Here is a 25689-nt window from a genome sequence, read left to right as displayed (position 1 = left end):
TTCAGTACAATGAAAATCAAACAACTACTAGAAATGTCTGACCACTAAGTGTGTCTGACTCTTAACACTTTGAGTGCCAAGGACGAGAAATCTCATTATTTAATCGTTATTTCTTTTATTAGCGATTTCCATTCATTCATCAATCTAGCCTCACGTTACCATTGGGACTGGCTCTGAGCTCGAACAGGGAAAATACCGCCCCCTATCGTCTCCCGGATGGTAATGCACGCATTGGATTGGACTGAATGAAAAGGCATGGGGGGAAAAAAATCCGGAATCCACATTTTACTTCTCAGGCATGTAACCAGAGCCGATTGCAGTCATCGCCGACCCTCAGAACAGCGTGGAATATGTGTTTCGAGTACCTAACGTTGGATCAATAAACGCGATCGATATTTGGAATGGCGATCAGGAATTGGAATCATCTTTTTGCAGAACATCTGATGTGAGGTAAGGAATCTATTTTACCAGTCTTGGGGTAATCAGAGTTTTTTTCACATATCTCAACGTGTCCCCTATCTGTGTATGTGTGTGTGTGTGTGTGCTGACCAGGAAATAGATAATCGATTTTTCAGCCCGCTTCTCTAGCGTGCATAAGTACACATATACTATCGATAATCTAGCGTTTATTTGAAAACTATTCATAAATAAAATGACGTGTTTTGTGTATTCCACTAAAGGGCGTTTATCACAATCTTTTTTACTGGACATTTCCAAAAACGAGCGTTTTTCAAAATGGTATAAAACGGAAATGTACAGATGAAAAAAAAATTTGACTGCAAGCAAGTCATTGATAAGCGACGGGCGTATTAGACACATACCCATAATATAGAATATAAGAAATAGCTCCGTGAAAATCATGAAATATCGGAAAATCTGTCTAAAAAGGCTGGCATTCAAGCGATAAATCATGCGCCCCCTGCTGGCACTCAAAGTGTTAACCACCAAACCTGCATGGACGTATCCAATCCAATCCAATCCAACTTTATTTATAAAGCGCTTTAACAGCCACAGGGGCACAAAGTGCTGTACAGAGGCAGCATACTAAAAAGCTATAAGCAGCACTACAAATAGATAAAAGAACAAGAGTGATCAAAAGGGAAGAAAAGATAAACATAGGCAACAATACAAATTTAAATAGATAAGAGTACTTAAAACTAAAAGTATTTAAAAGCAAAGGACACAGTAACAAAACGATACAATAACACAATAAAACAATAAGATCATAAAATCAACAAGCTACATGGTGTCGAAAGCCAGAGAGAAAAGGTGGGTCTTAATTCATTCCCCGCCAACGACGAGTATACTCGTTATTGGGCGCCAATCGTTGAACGCCAACAACAAGTATACTCGTTATTTGATCGTTATTTCTTTTATTCGATATTTCTATTCATTACAGGCACACAGACTCGGGGTTAACATGGGGAATCATCCTGAGAATGCCAAAGTGCAATACTGGCCGCATCACGCTAGACGGCGGTATCGAGCACCCTTTGTAACCTTGTATCTTGGCCTGTGGGACGGCCAAATGTCTCGGGTTTAATTTTTCCTTGTTGGGCGAGGCGAACGGTTCTCTCGGTTCCATTGAAGCGTGTCAAATATCCCCGATCCATATGTTGTGGTGGATTATGCCGTGGACCAAATGGACATTGGATATACCAGATGGCGATCAAACGATTGGAATATTATTTTTGGAATACTCCCGATCACAGGTAAGGACGATTTGACAAAAATGTGTGCTTGATCCTGCAACCCTAGACCGCTCTAAAACCATACTTATATTCACCACGGTATAACACGGGAACGTATGGATGGAAACATTTATTATTTTTCACATATTGAACGACAGATAGGTGATGTCAAATGGGCCATAGTATTGTATCCATAGCTATAATATAGAATATAGTTATAGCTCTACAAACAAGGTGATGCAGTCCTATCTTTTAAAGCGTAGCAGTGCTAGACCGGGGGCCCGACTAATCCCCGGCAGTCAATGAGTTAAGGAGGCTTTTAAAATGGGACCGTGATGAGGCCTGCCTAATCTGCAGCGGCAGCTCGTTCCACATTTTAGGGGCGACAACAGAGAAAGCACGGTCTCCCCTGAGCTTACGCCTAGTTTTAGGCACTACAAGGAGCAGCTGGTCAGCTGACCTGAGAGAGCGGGAAGGTGCATAGAACTGCAACAGCTCAGAGAGGTAGAGTGGGGCAAGGTCATTAAGAGCTTTAAAAGCAAATAAAATAATTTTAAAATGAATCAGTGAGATGTGCTCATATTCACGAGTGCCAGTTAAAAGACGTGCAGCGGCATTCTGCACCATCTGAAGGCGAGCAACCGAGGATCCACTCACCCCTATATAAAGTGCATTAATTGGGGCGGCTAGGTGGTGTAGTGGGCAAGGCGCTCGCCACCAATGCAGGAGACGCTTGGTTCGAGCCCAGCTCCGCATTGCTATCAGCTTGGCTGGTCGTTCATACTAACACAATTGGCAGTGTTAGGGGTGGGAAAGCTGATGGGTGGGGATCGGACGTTGTGGACAGCAACTCCTACAGGTCGGTTGGTGCGCCTGTGCAGCAGAATCCGGAAGCGACGGGGGCGGCGTGTCCCTCCCACGCAGACCCCCGCCGCTGAGAGATCTCGCTGTGCAGGTGAAAAGATGCAACGTCTGCTTCCTCGAGTACCGGAGGGGACACGTGTTGTAAGGCTTCGTCCACATTGCAGCCGGCTTGTGGGAGGCATGGCCTAACAGCGTTCGAGACAGGGGAGGGTAGAATTGGACGATACGAAAATTGGGATGGGAGAAAAATAGAAAATGGGAGAAAAAAGTAGATAAAAAAAAATAAAAGTGCATTAATTTTGGCCAGCTGCCTCAACTGGAAGAAGCTTGACTTTACCACGGCCTTGATCTGGCTGTAAAATTTAAGGTCCGGGTACATTTTCACACCTAGGTTCTTCACGATCGGTTTGACATGTTGTGCCAGCGAACCCAGATCTAGTAGTGGGGTCACAGAGGGGCCACCAAATACCATGACCTCCGTCTTTTCTTTTTATCTACTTTTTCTCCCATTTTTCCATTTTTCTCCCATCCCAATTTCGTATCGTCCAATTCTACCCTCCCCTGTCTCGAACGCTGTTAGGCCATGCCTCCCACAAGCCGGCTGCAATGTGGACGAAGCCTTACATCACGTGTCCCCTCCGGTACTCGAGGAAGCAGCCGTCTAATCTTTTCACCTGCACAGCGCGATCTCTCAGCGGCGGGGGTCTGCGTGGGAGGGACACGCCGCCCCTGTCGCTTCCTGATTCTGCTGCGCAGGCGCACCAACCGACCTGTAGGAGTCGCTGTCCACAACGTCCGATCCCCACCCATCAGCTTTCCCACCCCTAACACTGCCAATTGTGTTAGTATGAACGACCAGCCAAGCTGATAGCAATGCGGAGAGCTGGGCTCGAACCCAGCATCTCCTGCATTGGTGGTGAGCGCCTTGCCCACTACACCACCTAGCCGCCCCGACCTCTGTCTTTTTATCATTAAAATTTTAAAAATTCAAGGCCATCTAGGACTTAATGTCGTTGAGACATTTGGTCAGCGGCTCAAAAAGGAGCCAGACTTCTTTAGTGGCATATAAATCTGGCTGTCATCAGCGTAGCAGTGAAAAGGGATGCCGTGCCTTCTGAGGATGGAACCAAGGGGCAATAAATAAATAGAAAAAAGGACAGCACCAAGTATCGAGCCCTGGGGGACACCATACTAGGGCTGTCGTGGCAACCGCATCACCGCAATCCTGCGGTGTGTCAAGGCACCCGCGGATGGAGAACAGACAATGCGGTAAAAAAATATATAAAAAAATACCAAATGGGGCGTCATCATTTTTAACTCCGTTCATTTAACACTTTCAGTGCCCAGCAGGGGGCGCACATTTAGTGCTTGAATGCCCACCATCCACTTCAATGTTAGCATTAATATCGCCGAATCTATGTTTTAAATAATGGCTATGTGTCTAATCTGCCCGTCGCTTATCAATGACTCATTTCCAGTCAACATTGTCGAAGCGGATTGTTTTTTTATCGGTTCATTTCCGTTTTATAGCATTTTGAAAAGAGAAAAAAATATTCCATGATAATCGCCCTGTACTGTAATATTCTAGAACGTTGTAATTTTTCGGCCTATTTATGAATAGTTTTCAAATAAACGCTAGATTATCGATAGTATGTGTACGTGTGCACGCTGGTGCCGCGAGCTGAAAATCGATTCTCTCAGTTCCTGATCGCTCTTACAGTCAAAGAGCCATATCACATTATAGGGGAAAAGCTTATATCTCCGTGAAAACAGGTCTGATTATCCTAAGACTGGTAAAATAGATTCCTTACCTGAGATCAGATGGTATCCAAATGGATTATTCCAATTCCTGATCGCCATTCCAAAAATGTATCCTTTTATTGATCCCACGCGTATACTGTAAAACACATATTACACGCTGTGCTGAGGGTCCAGAATTAATCTGATCGGCTCCGGTTACATGCGTGAGAAGTAAAATGTGGATTCCGGATTTTTTTTTCCTCATCCATTTTCATTGAGTCCAATCCAAAAGGGTGCATTACCATCTGGGAGACGATAGGGGGCGCTTTTTCACATCTGAGCGCCTGGCGGGGCAGGTTTACCAACGGTAGACTCGGTTGATGAAATATGAATTCAGATCGCTAATAAAAAAAATTAAACGACAATTCTTGTGATGGGCATTCAACCCGCAGGCTGATAACCCGAGATATCTCGTGATGGGCATTCAAAGTGTTAATGACTGCCTCGTGCATACGTTTTCCAGTAGCATGAGCTAACTTCACGTTTCCATACAGTTTACAACTCACAGAAATCAGGATTTATTTTCATATCCCGGACTCGAGCCCCCAATGTCCTGTATTAATCTGAACCGTAGTAGAGTACAGGGGAGCGTCCTCCTAACACTCCCGGGCCGAAGTGCCGGTCATGTAACTTGCTTGTTATAACTAGCCGGACTTCGGGGTAATTCCCTCTGTAAGGTGGTGACAGTAGACCAGAAAATCGTTCTCTCAAGGACTGGGCATTAATTTTCGTTTGCAGCTCTCTATTCTTAATGTTATTGATTAACATTACACGCAAATTAAGTGCTGCCTCTCTCTACCGTCCCCGCTACACTCGGGACTACATTAACGTTTCCCTACTCTCACTTCGTTAACGTTATCATCATAGCTATTATGATCTGTAATGTCAACTGGATAATGTTAGCTTTGTTTGCAAACCTTAGTTAACGTTCGCTATCTATAATGTTAGCTAGTTTTCCCCCATGAACAATGACAAGTTGTGATATTGTTATTGACTAACGTTACACGCAAATTAAGTGCTGCCTCTCTCTACCGTTCCCGCTACACTCTGACTACATCAACGTTTCCCTAATCCCTACTCTCACTTCGTTAACATAGCTATTATGATGTGTAATGTCAACTGGATAACATTAGCTTTGTTTGCAAACGTTAGTTAACGTTCGCTATCTATAACGTTAGCTATAGGCTAGCTATCTATAACGTTAGCTATAGGCTAGCTATTGGCTAGTTTCCTCCAATGATGAACAATGACACAAGTTGTGATATTTAACTAGCTATGTATGTGCATTCAAATTCACTAACGTTAAAATAGTGTTATAATAACATTAAATGTTCACTCAAATAACGTTAGTTTTAAGTTGGAGAAGGGATGTGTGACTGACTATTGGCTGCTTGCGTAGACCTTGCGTAGAAGTTACAGTATATATCCCACAACGCATCACTCTTAAAGGAGCAGGCAACACCCTAATCTACTTTTATCACATTTCAGAATGTTGAGGGACAAATGGATAGATTATCAAACATGTTTAAAATTGTTTTGGGACTCCTACGACCTTAGCATTTTTTTCTAATCACGATCGCGGGTAAACTTGCATGTCTTAACACATTGGGCGCCGGGCATTGTGCCCATCATTATACCCAGTCTGCCAGCGCTGTGAGCCTATGGAGATGTTTACCTTCTTTGCAGGGCTATAACTTTTTAAATATTATAGCTATATCTGCATTACTATGGCCCATTCAACATCGATTATCTATCGTTCCGGATGTGGGAACGTTATATTTTTTCATTCATACATTGTTGTGTTAATACCGTCTAGAGTATAAGTATGTTTTTAAGCTTTTCTGCTGTAATTCCAAAAACGCTAGTTGTAGGCCCTGACGCGTGTAGTCTTTTACCAACACACTTGCAGTTCTGCGTTCGGGTTCTGCGATCTGATTGACGTTTCTCTCTGCGCCAATCACCACGTAGCTGCCGCCTCGCAGGTTCTCATTCAACTACTGAACAAGTTGCTGTATAACAGCAGCGTGATTATGTTAGCGTAGTCATATCTATACTTTTCAAGAAAACAAATGCTGTATCTTGTCGGTGGAGAACAAAAAGACACGTAGCCTTTGCTTTAAAATCCTGTCGAAAGTCTGGGAGAAGCTGTGAAGCTTCTGAGAAGCTGTGAAGCTTAAAGCAGTGTTTTCTCTCTCTCTTAATGGTGTTGTGTGTAATGCTGTTGCCCGTTTCGAGCTTCCTCGAAGTGTTTCTGGCTTGCGGTGGCTATTCTGAAATTAGGCAATACGATTATGTGAGCATGTGCTATCAAGAAAATATATGAAAGTTATTACTTCAACCCTAAATCTGTGGATCTTTAAAGACGAAACACAAGTCCGTTAACTCCGCTGGCACGATTCATATCCAAAAGATATCCATTATGCACAATCAATTCCGTGATGGTGAAGATGATGACAACATATAGGCCTGTTTTACCCTCTTATCTTGCTTTTCTCTCTTGTGAACTCATTTCAATATTTTCTAATAGAACAGCAGCTACAGCGGGATGAGTCTCGTGCCACGGGCAACTAAAGGAAGCATTAGACTGTATACCTCTCATCGGTAAAATAACAATTCGGTGATGTTGAACAACCAATGAACATAAATCGTGAGCCGTGACGTAAGGGTCCCTGTTGCGTGTAGTCTTTTACCAGCAAGATAGAGGGTAAAACAGGCCTATATGTTGTCATCACGGAATTTATCGTGCATAATGGATATCTTTTGGATATGAATCATGCCAGCAGAGTTAACTGACTTGTGTTTCGTCTTTAAAGATCCACGGAGTTAGGGTTGAAGTAATAACTTTCATATATTTTCTTGATAGCACATGCTCACATAATCGTATTGCCTAATTTCAGAATAGCCACCGCAAGCCAGAAACACTTCGAGGAAGCTCGAAACGGGCAACAGCATTACACACGACGCCATTAAGAGAGAGAGAAAACGTTAGGTTATGGCTATAACCAAGTTCTGTTAGTATAGCGACGCTCGGCATCGCTCTCTGCACTATCTCGCATATGTGCACGCGCACTGAATAAAGACCACAAATGTACCTTTAATCCCAATATTCGTCTGACCACACCCCTATCAGCTTACCATATAAGCAGGGGTGGGGCCACCCACTCGCCTCCTTCCCAAGCTTTCGCCACAAGGCGAGGTCAAAGGCTGCAGCGGCGTCGGATGCCGAGCGTCGCTATACTAACAGAACTTGGTTATAGCCATAACCTAACGTTCTGTTTCGTATTCGCTCTCGCTCTGCATCGCTCTCTGCACAAGGGAGGCCGAGCGAGAGCCAACGGCCGACAAATACACCCCGCTGACAGCCCCCCACAACCATCAGAACAGGGAGGGCCGAGCCCCCCCGACCCACCCTAATGGAGGGCACCCCCCCTATTAGGGGCTTCACGGGAGGGCGACGGACCCGACCGTGCGAAGAGGCACTCAAGCAACTCAACGCACAGGGTGAGCAGACCGTGGCTTGACCCCACGACTACACACACGCACAACCCGCATGCCACCCGGGAACGAACGGAGGAACAACCTCGTTACTGCCCCCAGAATCACGGGGTCAAGGGCAAACCCAACCCCGTGGCAAGGCCGTAGCAGCGGAGCGCGAAGGAAGACCCAGACCCACCAAAAGGACTGGACTCCCTGGAATGGGGGCCCGGAGAAGTCCATGATGCCAGCATCAAGACCCCACCAGGTGGGCACGTAGTGCCCCGCCCCCCACATCGCCAGCGTATTCGGACAAAGGCCCCTCAGCCGAGCGGGCCCCGTCCCCCCAATAGTACACCGCCTGGCACACTGACCCTGCAACAGGCAGTCAGCATGGCCGTAAGCACACAAAAAAGGTTAACCAACGGAAGCAGGCAGCGCACCGGGGAAAAACCAGGCAACAGGCTATTAACCCTAGCCTGGAGACTGCGGACGAGACAGGCGCCAGAGGGGACAGCTGAACACAGCCGCCCCGGCGGAAGGAGCGTAAGCTGGCGGTGTTGCATGACCAAGCCTCCATTTAAAAACCCCCACCCAGAGGGGTCGAGGCAGAGAAGGCTGACACGATTGGCAGACGTCATGAACGTGCAGGGGCACCCTCAAACGGTGAACCCGGGAGTTGACACTGCTCCAACACACCAGGGAATCAACCACCTTGGTGTTACCCAATGCGGTGGTTGTTCCTATAACCCCTCAAGAAAAAACTCAAACACACCTGCGGGTATACACCGGCTATACCGCAGTACAAGTGTTTCAGTTTTCAAAAAAGGGTTAACCCAGGCCTACGGGTCGACGAAACATTACTTCGGACCGGGCCTGGCGGTACGGGAAGCACAGGGTCACCAGAGGAGGTCAAACCACCCCCACAGGCCCCTCTTCGCCATGCGTGAGAGAGGAGCGAAAAAGAATGGAGAACCAGCCCCTAAGCACACCGTACTTGGTATTCCCAGGCGGTCTCCCAACCAAGTACTAACCAGGACCAACCTGTGTAGCGGCCGAGATCCGACGAGATCGAGCGTGTACAGAATGGCATGGCCGTAAGCCATTACGACAGTGCTGAGTAAAAACGTACCCAACCAGGGTCTCCATAGCGCTTAACCCTGTGACACCCGGACCGACCTGGCATTTTTCCCCCTGAAAAAAGCCCAAGTCCCTCAGGGTACCAGAACAGCAGATCTGCATCCCCGGCGGACAACGGGTTCAACTGATCCGGACCAGCGTGACCAGAACCAGTCCCGTGCCCTAACCACGCCGACATGCCTACTCCAGGAGAAAGGGCAGATATGCGTGTCGATCTTAACATAAAAAGAAGGCGCCACCCAGACGTTCGGGCGAACCGCGCCTGGTGGCCCACCCCAAGGGCGTGAGACCCCTCTACATATGTTCAGATCCATTCCGTCATCATCCCCCAGACATGAACGAGAATCTGTCGAAAAACCAACCCAGGTCGTGGGATTTGGTCGTCGGAAGAGGAAAAACCCCCATCTCAGTTGCTTTATAAAAACGCTGTTTTAACCACAAGCAACCAAGGCGTGCCAGTCAGTCGCCTGTTTACAGCGAGCTAGCACTATACGTGCGTCGGGACACACCCCCATCAATGAACAGGCTATTTAGACCTGTCATTGAATCCCCAAGGCGCCCAGGGGAACGACAAGAGGGGTGTGACACATCCTAACTCCAACACTTTTTGAATCGAAAAGAAGGAAGCATCAACAGTATGTATCCCAGTCTACACAGCCGGGGGTAAAAAAAATTCACATTTTTACATCCCACCACCCTCCCATAGGAAGGAGACGGGGATCCCCAGAGAGACTTCCCACGCGAGCTGTACAGATTGAAAAGAATATATTGCACCTTGAGCCATGTAAAAAATTGGTTTTAGGGCTCTCCGGGGAAGAGGCACTGAACCCATACACACTCAATAATCGAATTGAATCGAATACATATACAATAGAATAGGACACCTTCTAGAGGGTCCACTCACTTTGACAATCTGAGGAGGAAGGCTCTGTACTCTGATGGAGGCTCCCTCACATGGAAAGGAGGAGTCCGAACTCACAGAAGGCCCGAAAAGGCGCTTGGTGAGGAGCCCTGACCACCCCCCCGAAACAGATCCATCACATGGACCTGAACAGCACACGGAAGTCCTACCAACAGAGACGCGCACGGTGACGTACTCTATGGTGGGGGAATTTCTGCGGTGCACACGCCCAATATACCAGGCCGTGGGACCAGGAAACTCCCTCCCCCCCCCCCCCCCCCCCCCCGTAACGTGCCGAACCGCAACGTGACAGGAACCTTGAAGGACAGGGGGTGTACCCCTGACCGACAGAAACAAGGGGGAGAGGAAAGGTTACCAGTTCACCCCTTTACGACCCCACACCCATGATACGATGTAATGACAAAAAGAGAGTATAACACAGTCATAGTCAGCTCTATGAAGCGTTTGACAGCTCCACACAGCGCATGAGCCAACCTGCTATCTGATTTTTACTAAGGAAAAAACACAGAATAGAGAGGGCTCTCTAAGAGCCCCGGTCCAACATACACATGTGCTTCTGTGGCCAGTCCAACCCAGTTGTAGGTCACATGACACACACAACCCATCATCACCTACAAAAAATGGCAAAAACACTCTACAGAGGAACGCCGTTTTTCATAATGAGAGAATACATAATTCTCGATTAGTATCGGCCACAGGCCTTGCTAAGCACACACGACAGCAACCAAACAATCTTTTCTTTCAGGAAAATAAAGTTTCTCCAGCAGTTTTAGCACAACCTCAGCAATCAAGCTAAGGGTTACATCGCATCCCTACCACACAAAAGACACAATTTAGTGCACAACATGTCTGATAGGAGGATGAAAAAGTCCCCAGGGAACCGGGGGGAAACACAATCCTCTTATTTTACCCTTAATACGGCCAGTTAAAACAGGAAAACCTGTTAATATGTGAACACACTGTTCATTGTCATCACAGGCTGAGAAAAGAACATTCTTTTACTCACTTGTCACTAAGCATAGCTTCATAGGTTAGTTACCTTAGTTGTGAGTACACGGTACATATAAACACCATGATGTTTCTCACACAACAACCAGATCATTTTCACATCTGTAACAACAACCCGATTTGCACGGAGAAGCTAACTGCCAGTGACAAAAACAGTTCACACATAACTCGCGTCGTATCCTAAATGCATTGCAGCAACACACGTTTTGGGAAAACATCGTTATTCACAAAACATTTAGAAAAGTAAAACCAGAAGACGTGTTATAAGGTCAAACCTTGTCCTACCCGGAACATAGACCAGCGAAGTGCAGAGTCAAGACCCCGTAGACAACACAGCCGATCCTGTGTTGCTCGAACTGGGCAGCGTCGTCGCTCCAACCAGTCGCTACAGTCCTCTTTGTTGACGCAATCCCCGTCCAGGCTCAGGGCAGGGTCGACGAACATCCCCTGTCAAGGATGACGTCGTAGTCAAGAGTGTAAAACATGTTATAATCAAAGCACGTTCAACAGAGTAGCATTAAGCTAACGGCCGCTCCAACCGTTCGGGCGCTACTGCCCCTGCTTGCGAGACGCCGAGCTAACGGTGCACGCGACCAGAAGCGAGCTTGCGGCCGCGCACGAGGAGCTAAAGCTACCCCGCGCCAGGCCTTGGCCTATAGCAGCAAGCTAACGTTACCTAGTGATCACAACATGCTAGCGCCGCAGCTAACAGCTGACTGGCTAACAGTAGGCCCAACCTAAGTAGGCCATGCAGCGATCCCAGCAGGCTAACGCAGCAGCTAACAGCTGACCGTAAGCTAAGCAGCTATCACCTGAACATGTATACAATGACATAACACTCACCCAGACAGGCCGCCGTTCTGAACCTCTCCTCACTTTTTAAGAGAAAAGAGAAACAAGATGTCAACACTGCTTTACAACGGTGATTTTACCAACACCGGACGGAATCAGCACAATACCAAACTGGCCTGTGTAGCTGACTTGAACATGGATCTGCCGCTATCGCACATCCATGCACATATCTCCTCGTGAAGGAATACTCTCATTTGGATATGAAAGAAGGGGCTTAAACACGGGACAGAGAGATATCCACTCGTCCAGAACACACAGGGATCACCAGTGTTAATGGTCGGGGCCCACTAGTTAAAACTACAATGGTCTTCAGACCAAGGCCTTCTGTCGCCTAGGTGGCTGAACAAAGGACCCTAGCCTGGGGCCGGTTTCCATAAACATTGTCAAGTAGCCCCCATAGCACTAACAGACAAGTGAAGCCCGCCAGCAACAGTACTCACCCAACCTGAAACCCACCGCTTCTCACAACAGCGGCGCGTCCGACAGTTCAGCTGTGGCCTGACAGGTTTCACCCCAACAAACACAGCAAGGAACTGCAGTTGAGAAGCATGCAGCGGCGTGCTCCCAATACGAAAACCGGTGGAGGGTTTTTAGAATGATCATCATCTTCCAGACACTCCAGTACGAAGACAATATCGCCGTATTTTCTCAAATAGTGAGAGAGAAAATAAAGATATGATGTCAACGTATCCTTGTTTCCCAAAGCTGCTCCTAATCCTTTCTTCCATCATGGTGTCAAGTGTGGGGATCTACCGAGGCACTTCTTCCTTGTGGTGAAAGCGAGAAGGAGGCGAGTGGGTGGCCCCACCCCTGCTTATATGGGTAAGCTGATAGGGGTGTGGTCAGACGAATATTGGGATTAAAGGTACATTTGTGGTCTTTATTCAGTGCGCGTGCACATATGCGAGAGTGCAGAGAGCGATGCCGAGCGAGAGCGAATACGAAACAGAACACTGCTTTAAGGAAAACAGCTTCTCCCAGACTTTCGACAGGATTTTAAAGCAAAGGCTACGTGTCTTTTTGTTCTCCACCGACAAGATACAGCATTTGTTTTCTTAAAGTATAGATATTACTATGCTAACATAATCACGCTGCTGTTATACAGCAACTTGGACAGTAGTTAAATGAGAACCTGCGAGGCGGCAGCTACGTGGCGATTGGCGCAGAGAGAAACGTCAGTGGCCAATCAGATCGCAGAACCCGAAACTGCAAGTGTGTTGGTAAAGGACTACACGCGGCCCTGACGCATATGATAGATTATCGATTGGCGTTTCTTTCCTATACACGCTATATTAAAAAATGTAAATGTATATGATCGGTATACATTATGCTTCATCATGCGTGAAGGAAAGGGGGGGGGGGTCGTTTATAATTCCTTGATCGTCTAACGGCTTTATTTAGTATGGGTTGATATATTGATCAGACTGATTGCAAACAAAGTAGGGATGCCCCGATCACGTTTTTTGCCACCGATACCGATCACCGATCGTCGTGATCCATATCGGCCGATACCGATCCGATACCGATTGTTTTTGATTAAAAAGAAATTAAAAATTATTTTATATAAAAAATTTTTTTTTTTTTTTTTATAAAATATATATATTATATAATTAGACTTGTACTTGTATTATCTGCGACTGCGAGACATCGCCACCACGCAACAAGTCAAAATGCTCACTATCTGCAAACAGCTCCACTGTCTGTGTGTACTCTAGTAGCCCAGCTCAAAAGGATTCTCCGGCGCTGCAGCGGGACCCCATTGGTAACGTTAAGTGCTTTGGTCGTTTCACATTCAGCAAGCCCTCAGCTCGAATACGCATTAAATCAATGTTATAAGACATTGATATCAAGAGCTATCTGTAGCTACTGCTAGCCGGCTAGATGACGTTAAGACAGAACTTTAGTTCAATGGGACATTTCGTTTTGAACAGTAAACGAACGTCAGCTAACGCAAGCTAACTGAGGTATGAACATGAACTACTAGACTTTCTGGATCATTTGTTGATATCAGGAGCTATCGGTAGCTAGCCGGCTAAATACCGTTAGACAATGCCTACTAAACGTGAATAGTTGACTGGGTAATTTTGTTTAAACAGTAACGATAGCTAGGTAGCTAACGTTAGCGCAGGTCGAATGCAGTGCACTACAGACTCGAGCAGAGGAGCCGCACCTCTTTGTTTACAAACTCTACACGGGGGCGGGCGGGGCTAGGGAGGAGGAGCAGCGGCAGTTTGCAGGTCGTGTGTGTCTGAGACAGACAGCGAGTGAGAGCTTCGCTTGATCGGTTTCCGCTATCGGCGAATATGACTAATTATCGGAATTCACAGATTGCATATTTATACTGAGTATCGGCCGATAACGATCGGTGGCCGATCGATCGGGGCATCCCTAAAACAAAGGAATGGACAATCGGGCTGAAAATAACGTTAAAAAAAAGTCTATCTCCTAGATCCATTTCCGGTTTGTATGGCGCAATAAACGCCGAAATCATATCGATTATTGCGTTTCGAAAGCTATCCAAATGCACTCGAGTGTTTGTCTGGACCCACGTAACAAGATATTACTGTCGGAGGAATTTCCTCGATGCACCGATCGCCACTTCCGGTTTAGCGTGAGTGTAACTCGCCCGACCATCCACCAGGCGGCGGTATTGAGGCGTTGCAATCTCAGACAGGGTGCCGCTGCAGTCTGGAGGGAGGCTGGATGAATTATGAATGCCATGGCGAAAAAATTAAATATTGATCCCAAAAACGATTTACGCCGTTGTTGGCGTTCAACGCATGGCGGGCAATAACGACTTACGCCGTTTATGGCGCACAATGTGTTAATAATAAAAAATATATATACAGGTATAAAAAAAATATATATATATTAAAACTTAAAAAAAAACGAAAAAATTATAAAAGTGCGGTACCACCGTATCTCGCGGTGATTAGCCACTCACACAACCGCGGTGAGAAAATATCATACCACGACAGCCCTACACCATACAATAGGTACGTATGACATATCATGCCAGTTCGGGTACCTTGTGTATACTGCACCCTGTGTATACTGGGGAAGCACAAGTACTTTTACTCTTACTCATAGTATATGTTGGTGACAGGTATAGACAACTCGGGTTGTTATGGTCACGTTATTCACTAAGGGGTCACGTGGTGTCGTAGTAGTAGTAAAGTCAGCTGTTCACCGGCGAGTTTCAGGTATTGAAATAATGAGGGAGTGAACAGGGAAGTCATACTTTGCTGACCGCATGCTACACAATACTAAATCAAGCTGTGATTTGCTTTTAATGACGTTACTATATGAACTGTTTTTAACCGCAATAAAGTAACCAAACGCAGTATCCTGGAGCAGTGATTTCTTGACAATCGGCGCGTCTGGCAGGTAGAATTATTTCCCCGGTTTAGTCTCTCGATGACTACATAAATGTTTGGATAGTCGCCATACAGTATATACTAAGATTCATGATACATGTATAATGTAACCGATAGGGCATAGAGACCCTCATCTGCACCTTTTTAATTTTCTCGTATTTTTATATTCAGAGTTAATTATATTATTTACACTGTTTTTCCTATAAATGTTTATATTCAGATCTAATTTGATTGCCTATATTTATGTCTTTCTACTATTACCCTGCCCATACCTGTATCTCCCCTCCCCCATGCTGCTATGACACCTGAATCTCCCCAAGGGGATCAATAAAGGAATATCTTATCTTATATTTTTCAATCTCATTGCATTTTTAGAACAGAAGGTATGTTGATGTAAAATTACGCCAAAATGTTACGTTGTTGTTGTGAAAATTACTAAAGCCCTTATAATACACTCAGGTTGGCTTATTGGCCCATCAGTCAGTAGTCTGCCAGTTGTCAGTAGTCATAAAGGGTATCAGCTTGTTAATCTACAAACGAGTAATAAAACTAGGTTGCTACAATTTTGTTCATTTTAATGGTTCAAAATGTCCACAGCAACTGTGACAATTAATTTACCTGTTAACACTTTTGCGGCCAACCACGTATATATACGTTATTGGGCGCCAATCACGTTTTTGGATAATTTTCCCTTTCTTTTTATTTTAATATCCTATCCTATGTCAGGGACCTGTATCTTGCCGTTAAAAGGCATACTGGGACTCCGAAGGTGTAGTACCGGCCAGATCCTGCTAGTAGGCAGTATCGAGAGTGCAGTAAACCCTGTTCCAGACCGGGTGCTATTTTTTTTTTTTTTAAAGATAAATCTTTTAGCGTTTATCGCTTTTTTTTTTTTTTTTTTTTTTTACTACTGTGCAGTCCAGTAGAGAGAGAGAGAGAGAGAGGAAGAACGGGAGACAGAGTGGGGGGAAGACATTAGGCAAATGACGCCGGGTCCGGGAGTCGAACCCGGGTCGGCCGTGCCGCAACGAAGCGCGTTACATGGTTCGCCACTGGGGCGCCCCCCGGGTGCTATATTTAAACCGCTCCGGATGGACTTTTCTAGTAATGGGAAACCTAGGGATTCACCCGATCGCATTGAATCGTTTTCGGGAACCCCTGATCCATATGTTGTGGTTGGTTATGTCGTGGACCAGATGGACATAGGATGGACCAGATGGCGATCAAATAATTGGAATATTCTTTTTGGAATACCACCGACCACAGGTAAGGACAATCTGACGTCAATTTCAGCTTGATCGTGCAAGGTTATCATACCCATCCCCCTGATCGGCGTGTGTTGTGGTAATAACGAATGACGTTACTGGCAATTAAATAATCAGAAACGCCCCCCCCCCCCCCTTTCATGCATTCATGATGAAACATACCTATGATATAGATTTTTTTTTTATATATACCTTTTCTCCCCCTTTTTTCTGTGATTTTCTCCCCATTTCAATTTACCTCTCGTGCCAATTCTCCCTCCCCTGTCCTGATCGTTGCTCGCATATGCCCCCCACTGGCCGGTTGTAGGGAGGATAGAAGCCTTGCATCACATGTCCCCTCCGATACATGTGGAGGCAGCCTGTCACATCTTTTCACCTGCCAGCGCGGACTCTCCTTTGGCGAGGAGTAACGTGTAGGAGGCTCACACTGCCCCCGCCATTTTTCCTGACTTTGCTGTGCAGGCACCCCAACCGACCTGTAGGAGTCACTGTTCACAACGACCAGACTACCACCCTTCGACTTCCCACCCGCTAACTCTGCCAATTGAGTTAATATGACGGCCGGCCCAAGCCGGGGGCAACGCCGACAGCCGGATTCTCTTGCGTTGGTGACGAGTACAATGTATAGATTTGATTTGAAAATAGTAGGGTGTCCAGGGACAAAACGCCAATGGTTTTAGTAGAATTCACGTTGCGCCCTATATAGCCAGCCTCCCAGGAATTAGCCCGGATCATTCAGAAATGATACTTATATTCACCACGGGATAACGCGTGAACGTATTCATGAAAAAATGTATTATCTTTTGCATCTTGAACGGAAGATAGTTACTGTCAAATGACCATGGTATTGTATCCATAGCTATAATATAAAATATAGATTTAGCTCTACAAACAAGGTGACTCACAGTGAAACTATGTAATGGAAACCTACAGCTAGATGGGGAAATCGAATGACCGCAAATGTGTTAAGCATAGTTAGCCAATGTATAATAAATATAATGATGATACATGTGAATCTGAAAGGAAAATGACACTCCTGACACTAACATTCCACAATTAGCTTTTTTTATGGCCGAATTAACATCAACATACGTATTTGTCGACAGACCGATTTTCTTCTATAAGTCACTCATTCAAAATAAATTGTTATAGGAAAAAACAAGCTGATATAGGCAAGCATAGTCATAGGCACATATTTCAATTTCCTGATCTGTCAGTGCATCAAAATAATAAAACACACCCGGTACACTGTTTAAGGGGACGATTAAATCATACAAGTGGTCTAACTTGCCATGCTTATAATACACGTTTTTTAAATGCCATTCTCTCACCAAAGCGGCCGGGTGCAGCAGCATCGTAGTTTTTAGTCATGATTCCAGAGAGCGCCACCATCACGACGGGGTAGATGGTGAGAATGTAGCGCACATGCCTGTCCAAGACTGAGTTCTCCAGGGTAAACCTGTGAAAAGACATGTCTCTTTGGAAACGCCAAGAAAAGCCATCTCTGTTTTGTCTTAATTTTTTACATTACATTAGAATTCATTCTTAATTCTTTACATCTTTCATTTCAACCAAAGGCCTTTGCCCCCATGCTTACCACACAATTAATAAGACCGTCAACAAAGAGAGGCTAAGGGTGGCGGCATCTGTCTGGGACATTCTGGCCTCGTAGGTCAGCACAATGGTCAAGTTAATCAGAGTCGCGATTGTAGTCCATGTCGCATAAAGGGCCACGCCATTCTGAATCTGTAATTGAAGGAATAGGATAGTTTGATCCTTTCAGATATACAGATATGAGCAGTAGAAGGTTAGATAATGGTAAATGGACTCCATTTATATAGTGCTTTTATCCAAAGTGCTTTACAACTTATGCCTCACTCATTAATTCACACACCGACAGCACAGACAACTATACAAGGGGCCAACCTGCTCATCGGGAGCAGTTAGGGGTTAAGTGTCTTGCTCAAGGTCACTTTGAAGCGCTGCCGGGAGGAGCCTGGAATCTAACCAGAAACCTTCTGATTACCAGACGATTACAGACGCTCCGACTCCTGAGCTACTGTTGCCCCCGAGAAGCAGGGCATGTGACCAGAAGGTTGCCGTTGGAGATGTGAATGAATAATGCTTTACACTCCCTCAACACACACTGCTGAAGGGCCCTTTATGAGGCATGCAACCCCCAGGTGCTCCAGTGGAAATGCTTAGCGGCCAACAGCAGAGACTGTGGTTATACAGGGCAGCTCCCAGGTGTGATTGTCTAACTGTGCAAGTGTGAAGCAGGGCATTGCTGAAAAAAATACTAAAAAACGAAACTAAAAAAAAATTTAAAAAACTGAGCAAAAGTTGTTGAAAATACTGAGATACTGAAATAGTGGTAAGTGTTGTCATGCTCACCAACACACGGAGCAGCCAGAGGTCTACTCTGTGGTATTTGTTGAGCCAGGTACCGTGGATATGGAGTCCATGACAAGAGAAGAATATCATGGCGTAGTTTGTACAAGCAACCATGAAGAGGAAACACAGGGCAACAAGCATAAACCTTTGATAGGAGCAAAAAAAGAACAGAAAAGCTGTTACTACAATGTTAACTGTTTCCTATGCCTCTTGGAAGCAGTAAACGTGTATCAGAATAGCATAATTTCATTGTTGTATGTTGTCTAACAATTGAATACAGTCAGACACTCTTGTCCCCTGTCCTAGTCCCAGAAACACAGAAGACGATGTGCATATGACAACTATGTTTTAGGAATTACACACAAAAATACTAGGAATAATATAATCTGGGAGTGACAACAGAAAATAACCTGGAAACATTGGCAATTTCATTGCAATTTCATTTGCATTTGGACGGACACTAACATAAAGCTCCAAAGAACATCTTATTTCTTGCCCACATTGTCCCTTGCTAGTAGCAGAATCAAACACTCTGTGACTGGTCTAAACCTTCTCTTACGCTCTTATCACCTTGTCCATGGTTGGTGGTTGCTGGTCTAAACCTTCTGTTACGCTCTTATCACCTTGTCCATGGTTGCTGGTCTAAACCGTCTGTTACGCTCTTTATCACCTTGTCCATGGTTGCTGGTCTAAACCTTCTGTTACGCTCTTATCACCTTGTCCATGGTTGCTGGTCTAAACCTTCTGTTATGCTCTTATCACCTTGTCCATGGTTGCTGGTCTAAACCTTCTGTTACGCTCTTATCACATTGTCCATGGTTGCTGGTCTAACCCGTCTGTTACGCTCTTACCACCTCTCCATGGTTGCTTCTGTTAGTGTTCCATTTTTGTTACAGCAAGTTTAGAGAGTGACCGCTTGGAGACCGATACCAATGGGGGATGATGTGGGGTGAGAAATAAGTAAGTTCTTTGGAGTTCTTTCTTCCGTCCAAATGCAAAACACTATCTGAAGTCCCATTCCCTTTAGCTACCTCTGTCCCCAAGAAACAGCCAATGTTTCCAGGTTATATTCTGTTGTGTCACTCCCAGATTATATTATTCATAATATTTTTGTGTGTAATTCTTAAAATATAGTAGTCGTGTGCACATGGTCTCCAGTGCTGGGCTGATAGGAACTTGTAAAAGGAGACGTAGAATCTGCACACTATACTCCAAATTAGATTAGATTCACTTTATTGTCATTACACAGTACAAGACAGTGCAACGAGATTGTGTACGTCCAACCAGGATGTGACAATCAACAGTCAGTTGCAATATAAGAGACACATAAATAAGATAAATGGAGACCTGATGAAGTCAATCAAGGTATATTTGGAGCACGTTGTGCAGGCTCTGTGCCTCTTCTTGGGTGTAAGACTGCATTCATATGGTGTCAGATATATTGGAGGAACTTGTTTTCAACATGGAAAAAGCACATGAACTGCCTACCACATCAATGTCAGAAAGTACATTTTGATACACGAGTTGTGACGTTATGCACTTTGACCGCTGCTACCATTGGCTAACTAGACCATGTAAACATGGCATATTTCTTACCAAAATGAAGCATGGCCAGGAGCTCATTCATTGTCTGTGAGCATCTTGAAAATGTTGGTTACAATCATTTATTGATTGCTTAGATTGCCAAGATTGAGTAGATATAAGCCTAGTATACTAAATCACACAAAAGATTGCACACTAAATTCATCAATCAATATAATAAAGATAGAGGAAGAGTTGAAAAGCTCACACGCCAACCTTCTGTCCCAAAGGAACAGCCAAGCAATGTTTAAACCCATGTTTGTGCACCAGGCAGCAAAGAATCCATGTGGCAATACTGGAGGGCTGCAGTAGATATAACCATAGGCATTCCTAAGAGGGAGAGAAGAGGAATTGAGACACCAAATCAAGTTTCAATCAAATAAGGTATTTTCTGTACCAAATGTAAGGTTAGGCTACAAATAAATTGGTGATTTAAAAGGAAGGTCCTTGAGCCCCTTTTACACATGCACTGGACTCCTGATAAATTATTCAGCGCAGAGTTTACCCTCCCAGAACCAAAGTCCTGAGTCAGCGACAATGTCAAATTGAGCCCATGTCGGAACACAAACGGATCATTGAAAAAAGGAGGACGATCCAGGAACTCCACTTGAACAATGACACAGAGGAAGGAAATCAATTAAAAGGCCTTTATTGCCAACATGTTTCGACCTATACAAAGGTGCAGGGGTGTAAAGTACTTGAGTAATTGTACTTTGTTATAATACTTAAGTGCTGTTTTTGGGGATTTGTACTTTACTCAAGTATTATTAGATTTGTATACTTGTACTTTTACTCAATTACATTTCAGAGAAAAAAAAACATACTTACATTTAAAATGCAGACCTACAAAGTACAAATCTCGCAGGTCCAACCATTTTAATTAGTATATTTGTTTCTCTGGCCGAACTAACGTTAACGCTATTAATCCTGCGGCCGCACTTTATTTAAAAACAGCCAATCAAATCCCCATCAATGGAAAATTAACCCGCCCGTACCCATGCTGATTGGTCCTTGTGCAAGAATAGATGTTTGATTAAACACCTGCTATCTAGGGCTGGCCCCATTAGTCGACTAATCGGTCGAAAGGAGCCGTAGTCGACTAGCCAACCTCTTAGTCGAATACAAAAAAAATATATCTAAATTTATTTAATTTGATCATTCTTTCCAAAAGAAAAGAGGCCTAGAAGCGTGGCTAACGCTAATGGCATGCATACCAGAGGCTAACTGCCTACGAAAACAGGCACAGAGGCACTGAAAGAGGATTTCACCCATCTAATGAACACACTAGACTAGACAAATATCAAGATGTATCCATCAGTGGACCAATTGCATGCTTTTGCAGAGGACAAGAAGCCTTCAGTCGACTCCTTCAGACATTAAGCACCCCCACAGCCCAAATGGAATGATAATTTTTTTTTTTTTTAAGAAAATATTAAAAATATTGTACTTTTTTTTTTCTTTTTTTTTTACCAATAGTCGACTAACGACAAATTTTGGCCAATCATAGTCGACCATCCAAATCCTTCGTCGGGGACAGCCCTACTGCTATCAGAAGAATAATTGCATATCAAATGAAAACTTGGCCCACAATGGAATGAGTTTGAGACCCCTTGCAATAAAAAGGTTTTTACTTTAACTTTTTAGTACTTTTAAAAGTAGAAATTGTTTGACTTTTACTCAAGTGTGTTTTTAGCCAGATACTCTGACTTTTACTTGAGTAATATTTTGAGACGGTACCCATACTTTCACTTAAGTATAATTTCTAGGTACTTTTTACACCCCTGCAACGGTGTTCATCAGGGCTAAAGTGCAGGCACTCACCTATATACAGTATACAGTAATCACATCCAAAATAGGAGGCAGTCACATAACAGACGCCTGACGCGTAACAGATTACAAGTCGATTAGAAAATACTAAAAAGAAATAAAAAGAAAATAGCATGAGATGAGATTGCAAAAAAGGAGGGGATTAATAATTAATATTCCATGTCCTGTTGGACAGTCTATTATAATACTTGGCATTAAGTTGGCGATGAGCCTCTTTGGTGTATTTGTCGTCAGGTAACACAAGAACAGCGCCACCCTTGTCCGCTGGACAGATAATAATATCCTTGTTATATCCTCCCCTCGGATAAAAATCCGCCCTAAAATCATGGCTCAGCAGCAACTCAAATTGGTCTTAATTTGGTTTTCATCTCTTTTATCATGAGTTGCTTTTAAGTGTTTGTGGTTTTAAATTTCTTTTAACATTAGTTGACTTTATGGGTTTTCAGGTTAGGTGTTTTTGTACTTGCATTTAGGGTGTCCTGTCTGGGTACATGTTCTTTCGTGTTTCCGTGCCTTGTTATGTTCTATGTAAATGGACCACAATGGAAACAAGCCTATGGCTTTATTGTGTCCTATCAATTTGACCGGCATTTGACATTGTTGTTTCAAATGTTGTTTTACTGTTGTGTCAATAAAGTATTGAATCAATCAATCAAATGTTATTAGAAAGGTCATTCAAGGCCAAGCACCCTTCATAAGAAAAGTTTGACTTAGGAGTGAAAGGGTCGGCATAAAATAGTCTATTAACCTCAAAGTCCACTTTCTTAGTGAAGGTAGTGAGCGCTGAGTTGGACACAGTGAGTGAATCGAGACTTTGGGTTTAAAGTGAGGTTTGCTACAAATGCCCCCTTTTCTGTAAATTAGCCATTGTTACACACTGGATGAGAAATTAATTGGCTGACACTCATTTGAAGATGGAATTTGATCCCCCTCACTACTATTTTTATTTTTTTTTTTAATCTTTTCCCCCCTCCTTTTTCCTCAGTTTTTCTCCCATCCCAATGTTAGTCGTTATGCCAATTCCCAATCCCCTTCCTGGTCGCTGCGCACCTACCCCCTACGGTCGGTCTGGGTGAACGGAGGCTATCACATGCTTCCTCCGACACATGTGTAGCCAATCAACCGCTTCTTTTCACCTGGCAGCGCGGACTCTCACTGAGTGAATGAATGATGAATGAAAACTTTATTTAACAGATTGCAGAATGGGTACAATACACTACGGCTCAATACACACAATTGTTAAGGGGATGCAGACCTGAGAAAGACGTTTGTCTTGTTTCCATCAGGGTCCCCCATTTCCATCAGGGTCCCCCATTTGCCATCAGGGTCCCCCATTTGAGAGGGTGTAACGTGTGGAAGGATCACACTACCCCCCCTTAGATCCTTTCCTCGCTGAGCAGGCGCCCCGACCGAACTGTAGGAGTCGCTGTTTACAACGACCAGGACCCACCCACCAGCTTTCCCACCCCTAACACTGCCAATTGTGTTAGTATGAACGACCAGCCAAGCTGGTAGCAATGCCGAGAGCTGGCCCCTCACTACTTTTAAGGACTCTATCACATAGTTGTTTACACACACACACCTGCAACCCAGCCTTTTAACTGTACTTTTCATGTATTACATACCATGTCATTTTATTTGGTTGTTTGTTTGATGTGTGTTTGAATTATTTCCCTTACCTCTGTGATGTATGTATCGTCTGTCTCCTCTCTATTTCATTTATGTATTTATTTTTGTCCCCTTTCCCCATTATCCTTCGAGAGAGGTATTTTTGTCCTCTCGCCAGGCCATCAATGTAAATAGGAATTTGTTATAAACCTTATAAAACTGTGACCAGCATTGTGGAAATACCATGTTTTCAAATGGAGCTTGCGGTAAAAGCAGAACAAATCCACTCTTGTATTGACACTGCTGTTGTTAGGAAGGGGTGAAGGACAAACAGAACATTGTTCACGGAATTCAAACAGTGGGCGTATTGATTAATGTAGACTAACCGCGTTCCATACACAACAATGTTAGGTACAGATGGCCTTTTCCCGAAAATGTAAACGTATAGGTTGTGGATGCAATTCACAGTATATCTGTGTTATCTTCATTCTCTTCGATTTCATTCCCGACCAAAGACAAAACACACAACACATTTTTCAAGATTTGAGCGAGTGTGCGAGGTCCGCCCACGTGTTCCAAAAAGTGACAGTGTGGAGGTGCGTGCCGAGAGTGAGCAAAGAAGTACATTTATGGTGGCTGGGTGGCGCAGCGGACTAAGAGCTTGTCACCAACGCAAGAGACACTGGTATCGAATCCGGCTGTCAGCGTTGCCTCCGGCTTGGCCAGCCGTCATACTGGCTCAATTGGCAGAGTCAGCGGGAGGGAAGCCAGTGGGTGGGTTCGGGTCGTTGTAAACAGCGACTCCTACAGTTCAGTCGGGGCGCCTGCACAGCAAGGGAAGGATCTGGAGGGAGGTAGTGTGACCTTTCACACGTTACACTCTCCCAGTGAGAGTCCGCGCTGCCAGGTGAAAAGAAGTGGTGGGCTGGGTACACATGTGTCGGAGGAAGCATGTGATAGTCTCCGCCCTCCCAGACCGATGGTAGGGGGTAGAGTGCGCAACGACCAGGAAGGGGATTGGGAATTGGCATAACGACTAACATTGGGAGGGGAGAAAAATGGAAAAAGAAGGGGGGAAAAGATGATAATAAAAAAAAAAATAAAGAAAAGTACATTTATATTAAATGTGTGCTTCTCACAGTGTTCTAGCCTGTATGAAACGATTATTAGGTGGTCATAATGTGTTAAATAGGTCAGCTTTTGCTCAATAATGCATTGAAACAAGATTTTTTAAATATCATGTCGAGATGATATGCTGGTCAGTTTGCTCCGCTGTCTGACTGAGGATGAAAGATATGAAACGCTGTTTGCTTGTCCTCCAAAAATGTTTACATAAATTAACAGTTCATGAGTAATACAAATGTTTTTGATTGATTGTAAACAAACAATTTCACAGTGTAAATCCTGTTTTCTTGCACTGTACAAAAGACCTTCGGTCTCTTATTTCACTCTGTATGGAAAACCTTCACCCTTAGTTGATTTAATTTCAAACCTCTATTTTAACTCGAAAAAAGTTGAGGTTGCCCTCATTTGCAAGATGTCAAGTTACATGTCAGTTAAATAAATATTTTAAAGTATGATCTTCTGTACACAGGCAGAGGAGTTGGGTTACTTTTCCATTTCTGCGTCATGCCCTCGCTCTACCTACTAGGTGCCACCCCTCGACTAAACCCATGCAGTATTTCCACATAATATGCGAACGCGTCTGCCACGGAGAATCACATGCTGTGTGCTACATGTGTGAAAGGTCAACTCCAGGCAATGCCCGGCCGCACCACATTCTTACATTGTCCAGAGTCCCTGTGCTAAAGAGGCTCTGGTGGCATAAAAACTATGATATGTTATTATGACAATAGGATATTTTAGACTTTGTCCCATACAAGTAC

The 25689-nt window shown here is 44.5% G+C and overlaps 1 protein-coding gene across 4 annotated transcripts in view; it reads right to left on the bottom strand.

Moving 5' to 3' along the window:
• Positions 1–25689, bottom strand: part of LOC311238174 (uncharacterized protein) — a 39865-nt gene that overhangs the window by 582 nt on the left and 13594 nt on the right. For all 4 annotated transcript variants that reach the window (XM_084326188.1, XM_084326190.1, XM_084326187.1 and 1 more), the window contains 4 exons: positions 20585–20698; positions 18788–18932; positions 17991–18139; positions 17725–17852 (listed from right to left, as the gene is read on the bottom strand). In XM_084326188.1, the coding sequence (XP_084182314.1) occupies positions 17725–17852; positions 17991–18139; positions 18788–18932; positions 20585–20698 (536 nt within the window). The remainder of the gene's footprint in view (positions 1–17724; positions 17853–17990; positions 18140–18787; positions 18933–20584; positions 20699–25689) is intronic.

This window comes from Notolepis coatsorum (assembly GCF_963971535.1).
Source record: "Notolepis coatsorum genome assembly, chromosome: 12".
In the NCBI taxonomy this organism is placed as follows: domain Eukaryota; kingdom Metazoa; phylum Chordata; class Actinopteri; order Aulopiformes; family Paralepididae; genus Notolepis; species Notolepis coatsorum.
The sequence above is the reverse complement of the archived record's forward strand: the minus strand, read 5'-3'. Positions and strand labels throughout refer to the sequence as shown.